The 6,082-nt window shown below is 42.6% G+C and overlaps 1 protein-coding gene across 1 annotated transcript; it reads left to right on the top strand.

The window, feature by feature from the left end:
• Positions 1-2,953: 2,953 nt before the first annotated feature.
• LOC107674135 (inositol 1,4,5-trisphosphate receptor-interacting protein-like 2) lies at positions 2,954-6,069 on the top strand (the record flags this gene model as incomplete). The annotated part of the gene is made up of 1 exon (XM_016468033.1): positions 2,954-6,069. A coding segment is annotated over one exon (1,680 nt), but the record flags the coding sequence as incomplete, so codon positions are not given.
• Positions 6,070-6,082: the final 13 nt, after the last annotated feature.

The raw sequence follows: 6,082 nt of genomic DNA, 5'->3' as shown, positions 1-6,082 counted from the left end.
GTAAACACTGTGGTTGCTCTGTTTGTTTCAGCATCCCATCCTGCCCAACACAGTAATGTAGACTCAATCAATGGCATAAGTTAGGGCTGGGACTATCTCTTTGTGTAACCAGTAGGAGACAGGAGGAATATTTAGAAAACCTGTTTTTAAAAAATATAGAATTTTTGCAGTTTCAATGTAGTGACATTAGTGTTGTAGAAGTTACATACAGCAGTATTAATACATTTAAAAATCTATTTATTGCGATTTTATACATGGCCAGAGGTTTTATCTCATTCTGCAGGGTATATTGAAGAATAATATACTGTAACTTTCTGTCAGTCATGGTTGTGTTGTTGCCATTAAAGTCAAGTGTCTTTACAGGATGTGTGTTTGCAAAAACCACTTTAAACACAAGAGGGCAGTCTTTGCCTGTAAAAATTAATGTGCCGCCAGCAGTCACAACTGGGCGATCTGGATTCAACTGTTTAAATTATTTTTTTGTCACAAAATAGAGACCACACACATATATAATATGCTATAAACATGCTCATTTGTTATCTTATAATATGCTTATACTGCCAGAGACCTTTGCATAGATTATTAGGGGAAGTTATCACACGGGTGGCTATGAAAACATGTAACGTAATCTGTGTAGCAGAGACGCGGGAAACAGCTGTCTCCATCTCCCTGTGGTTCCCATGACTTAATCTATGAGTGCATGAAGTCATCCTGGACAGTCCACAGAGAGTTTGAGACCCTGGCCTTCAGTTCTAATATCTGAGGGGTTTTTCCAGTATGTTGCCAATGGGTGAATTTGGTTTGACAAGAAGAGAGCAGGCAATGAGAATTGCACAAATTATGCTTCAGGGCCCTTCCTCCACTTTGTCTAGAGTATTTTATGCTGACTGAGCTGGATACAAGTTCTTGAGAGGCCTGTTTAGTTTGGCAGGTTCTGTTAGGGGGCAGAGCTACTGTATGCTCGCATTCAGAGAGAAGGAGGCTGATGCAATCCCAGTGTAACTACAAGTGTTCCTCAGCTTTCAGTGTACCATCAACTGTGACCACATGTAACCCTTAACAGACTCAACGTTTGTGAGGTTTTCAACTGCCCACTAGCCACAGGCTGCCTCTTGCCCTTACTTCCTTTCTCTCCTACTTTTGAAGGTTTTTATTTCTAAGCATATCCCTCTGTATATTGCATTGCTTAATGTGATGCAGAAGCTGCCAAACAAACTTTTGTTCACGTAATGTGTCAGAGGAAGCTGACCCATCTGGAAACACCGCATAAGCTGCTCATTGTGAACAGATCACATGTATTTAAGTCTTAATAGCACACCGTTTCTAAGAGCTAAAGCTTTTTTACATAGACTTAAATGGGTAAGATACACACAAAATATCTCTGGATATTTGAGTACAGTACATAACACAAAATATCTCTGGATATTTGATTGTCAAATATTTACCAGTATTAAAGATATCAAGAGTAGTAAAGGTCTTAAAAAATAATCTGTTTCTCTCTTATTAGCATTTAGCACTTAGCATAGCTTGCTACAAACAAGTTTTGACCGTGTATGTGTTGTGCTCAAAAGCTTATGCACAGACTTAGTCTTATGAATCATGTAATTGTGAGACTGTTTCTCAGAGCTTGCATCCCTCAGGACACAGATGCTAACCGCAAGACATTCTTTTTACAGGCAGAGAGCTGCATTCAACTCGATGGTAAATGCAAATCATCAGTGCATTTATCTGTTGTTTTGTAGTTGCTGATACCCTTTAGACAGCTTGATATTTTTAGAGAGGGCCACACTGATCAAAATAGCACAAGGAGTTTGATAAGAAGGTACATGGCGGAAAAGCAGCAGTAATTGCCTCCTGTCTGTTGCCATTTTAAGTTCCCTGTCATGAACATCACTTCCTTCCTCAAGTCATCTGCTTAGCCCCAACAGACTATTTATTTTGTTATCTAAACAGTTCCTGTCTCTGTGTTTATCCTCTGTCAGGTCGTACAGGTTTGTGTGACTTAGCCAGGTGCTGCTATGTTATGCATCTCTGAGTGCCCTTACTTGATAATTGTCTGATATGAAGTGCTGACTGACTTTATTTGCTTAAATTCAAATTCTGAACACAGGACTTTATGCATATGGGATAGTCTGATTAGGGCACTCGGCTGTATTTGACTAAGCTTTGAATGAGCCATTCTAAAACCTTATGTCCATAAAGCAAGATAATATTAAACGGCTTATGTCCATTCGGCAGCATAAAATAATTTTGTGGACTGAATAAGAGAGATGACAGTGGTTTCTTGTTCAGTATCACAGGGTCCGGGGTGACCGGGGGTGGTCTCACGCTGAGGTTTGGGGTCAGTAACGGATCAACAAAGATACTGATTTCTTACTGTGACACTCACTTCACAGAGAGCTGTGAAATACTTTGTGTGTGTGTATACAGTGTTTCTGTAAACATTCTTAATGACCTTCTGTGTAGTTTATAGGGGCCACACCCCTACTAACTTATTCCTAGCAATTTTCTAAAGGAGTTTTGTGATGGTATTATTGAAAAATAATTCCCTTTTGTGTTCCACGGGGAAAAAAAAAAAAACTCATACAGATTTGAGTTTTTGGATGAACTGTCCTTTAAATATTGCACCCTTTATTATTAACATTTTAAATGTTTATCATGTGGGTGGTTTTTCAATCCATGCATGTATTTAGAGGTAGTCATGTTGTGTAAATCTCTAAGTCAAGGGCCCATTCTGTCAGTAGGCACTTCCCATTTTGAGGTCTGTTTCTTTAAGAGAAAAGGGAGGAGGAGTGTCGACAGGCTCTGAGTTTTGAACGCCTCTTTTTTTAACAGAAATTCCTCTCTCAAAAGTTTGGCATTTCCTCTGAGCTCACACACTGAGAGCCCGCTCTCCTGTTTCACACAGTGTTCACTTGCGACAAAAGCAGGGATTTTCAAACATCCTGAATGACTCCTCTTGCCCTCGGCACACGCCGCATCTACAAAGAAACTTCACAGGGTGAACTTCCCTTTACACAACAGTTTATGCTTGAGAGGACGGAAAGAACATCAGCTTGGTCTTGTTTTCAGCATCTGGGCGAGTGGTTCAGCATGGGCTAGCCCCAACTTTTCCCGAAGAGCTGGAGTGGACTGGAAGAGAACAAGAAGGAGGAGGATGAGCGTTTATACTCTCAACCTCAGGTTGTTCTGGCCGCTGGTCACTTGCATTCTCACTGCTCTCCTGCTGTTGCACCAGTACATCTTCAGAGGGTCCGAGGACCAAGGGAATGACTGCGCTGACCAGGGACCCGGAGCTGTCACACTCTTCAAGTACATCCTAGCTTTTATCTTATTTTACTTCTTCATAAAGTACTGCTCAACTCAACCTGGCACTGCTAGGAGGGGTTTCCACAAAGTCCCGGAGGTACACGGAAAATCAGGAGTCTCCAAGAGAGAACTACTGGATGATCACTACGAGAGGCATGTGCGTCTTTCTCCACATGTGCTGGGCCACAGCAAAGCCCATGTTGCCAAGCTGGTGAGTGAACTTGTCAGGGTGGGTCGCACCGATGTCCCACCGGAGTCTTCTCTGGCCTTCCAGGGTGACTTCATCCAGATCGGCAGCTCCTATGAGGAGCACAAGGTGGGCTCACCTGACTGCTTTGACATCATCGTGCCTCTGAGGGCACCTCGTGGGCTAAAAATGGAGACCGGTGTTTGCACTGACAAACCTGGAGGGCCACCGCTTTGCACGCTAAACACACCTCGCAAAGCGGAATGGACACGCCGTCACAAGGCCTTCATGGACACGTTCATGCACTTGCACAATGCTCAAAGTATCTATAGGATGAGCCCAGATTCCGTCCAGCACTGGTTTTACACAGCTACCCAGCGCTGCCTCGCTGCCGTCCGTTACCCGTTTGAGCAGCGCTGTTCCCTTAGCCTGTCTCTCAGTGAGGAGCAGCAGGTGCTCCTCCGTCTGACCCCCCGCTCCGATTACGTCTGCTGCCACATCTCCATGGGCATTCGCCTGATCCCAGCCTTTCCTCTTGGTGATGGCGCCTTCTTGGTAGCATCCCAGCAGGGTCAGCAAGAAGAAGACCTTTGGACGGTGTACTTTCCCAGACAGGAGCAGAGACTGCTGGCGTGGCTAAAAGGTAGACTACCCCCCAACTCGTGTCATCTGAAGTGCCTTCAGCTCCTTAAAGAGGTACGTAACCTCAGTGGGGAGACTCTGGAGCAGCAGTCTGGAGCTGAGTGGGGAGGAGTGCTTTCATCCTATGCTTTGAAGACGGCTTGGCTTCGTCTACTGCTCAGTACACCCCCTGAAACCTGGGATGAGTGCAACCTTGTGGACCGGCTGGATGATCTTCTTTACAGTCTAAGAGAGAGCTTACAGTCTCGGGCTCTCTGCCATATACTCCTCGGAGGCGTTAGTGGGTTTCTGCCAGACTCTATCGTTCTGCCCAAACTCGTAAAGGAGACGGTACCCTCCAACCTGTGGGCAGAATTCAGTGATGTCACCCTCGATATGGTCTCCGCCCGACTGGCCTACTCCTGGAACCACCTCCCTCGCCTAATTCGCCTCGGGCGACCACAGAGGACCAGTCTTGGCAGAGGTGTCCGCTGCAAATATATTGATGCAGAGTGAAGGTCAACTATAGCTGGTATTGCTGAACACAAACAGATGTTGGTTACAGATGTTGTTTATTTTTTCGGAAAATTTATGTCAGATTAAATTGGGGTTTTTTTCCCCAAAGGTAGCAGTCAAAGACAAGAATGTAAATAGTAGCATTCAGTAGGTACAGCAATATTTTTATCAAATCAGTCTTCGTTCTGTACAAATCAGTATTGCACTGTAATTGTAGGACGTTCTTTGAAAAGCAAGGTCATTCGAATTTCAGTTTGTGTTTATTTTCTACTCATGCTAATTTATTTAGTATTTCTAGAGAAAAATTCTGATATGTTAAAACTTGCTGTTTAAAAGAACAGTAACCGTTTTATATATTTAGTTCACTCCAGGTGTTAGTTTGGAGATAAAACTCTTGCGTCTGAGCTGCTAGACTTGTGTTGACTCAGGGTGACCATGATGTCTCGGTTATGGGGTAGTGAGTAGTCAAAACAGCATAAACACCAAAGTTTTTCCACACCCACAAAGTATTAGTAATGCCAGCCTAAACAGATGAACATCCTGTTTTGATGGGGAGAACTGCAGTGTGACCACTGTAAAAATATCTTCTGCTGTGACATTTTGATCAAACAATGTAAAATTTATAGCCTGATCACTGCGAAACACCTGACAGGCCCTAATATATCCTTTATTTTGAATGAATAAATGAGTAATATTGTTTCATAACTGTAGCAATTTCAGTATTGTTTGATTGATTGCTTAAGAGTTCCATAATTGGTGCTTTAGATCACCTCAGTTCATTACCTAATTTGGTCCTCTTAAGGATAAAGCACTGATGGCATGCCCTTTGCTTCACTTCATCTTACTTGTCTACAGGGACCCCAATATGCGTGCACATGATATTCTCCCTCAGAGACATGCCTCTACAGGTTGTCACCATGGAGACATGCTACCTCAGCCCAGGGTCACTTATTCATGCTGTAGCTTTATTATTAATGGCTGATTGCATTTACTTTCACAAAGGAAGCAGAGATCTATATTGATCTCTTGCAGGTACTAAGTGCCACAGGGTTAGTTTGTTAGTCTCTTTCCTGTTCATACCTCATCCATCAACCTGTTCTTGAACAAAGTGTTCATGGTCATGTATGTCAGACATATCTTAGTTTCATCAACTTCACAGGGAAATGTTTGTGGTACCTAAGCAAAAGTCTTTGAGGCTTATTTGTGTCTGTTGTCTGAAAGCAGAACAGAAAATGAAATAAGGAAATGAAACAGGACACGCTCTGAAAACAATCCTTAAATGTAGTCCAAAACAAGTCATATAAAATACAGAGTAACTAATGTTGAATGTATATTTATATTAATGTATATGTCATTTAATGTATATTTGGTACTGTATGTAAATGTAAGTTAATTGTAAAGCACATTGTACTTGATGTACATATTAGAGAAAAACAATCTGTATCTGTG

This window comes from Sinocyclocheilus anshuiensis, unplaced genomic scaffold (genome assembly GCF_001515605.1).
Source record: "Sinocyclocheilus anshuiensis isolate Anshui unplaced genomic scaffold, SAMN03320099.WGS_v1.1 scaffold893, whole genome shotgun sequence".
NCBI lineage: Eukaryota > Metazoa > Chordata > Actinopteri > Cypriniformes > Cyprinidae > Sinocyclocheilus > Sinocyclocheilus anshuiensis.
Note: the sequence above shows the minus strand (reverse complement) of the source record. Positions and strands in the feature narration are given on the sequence as shown.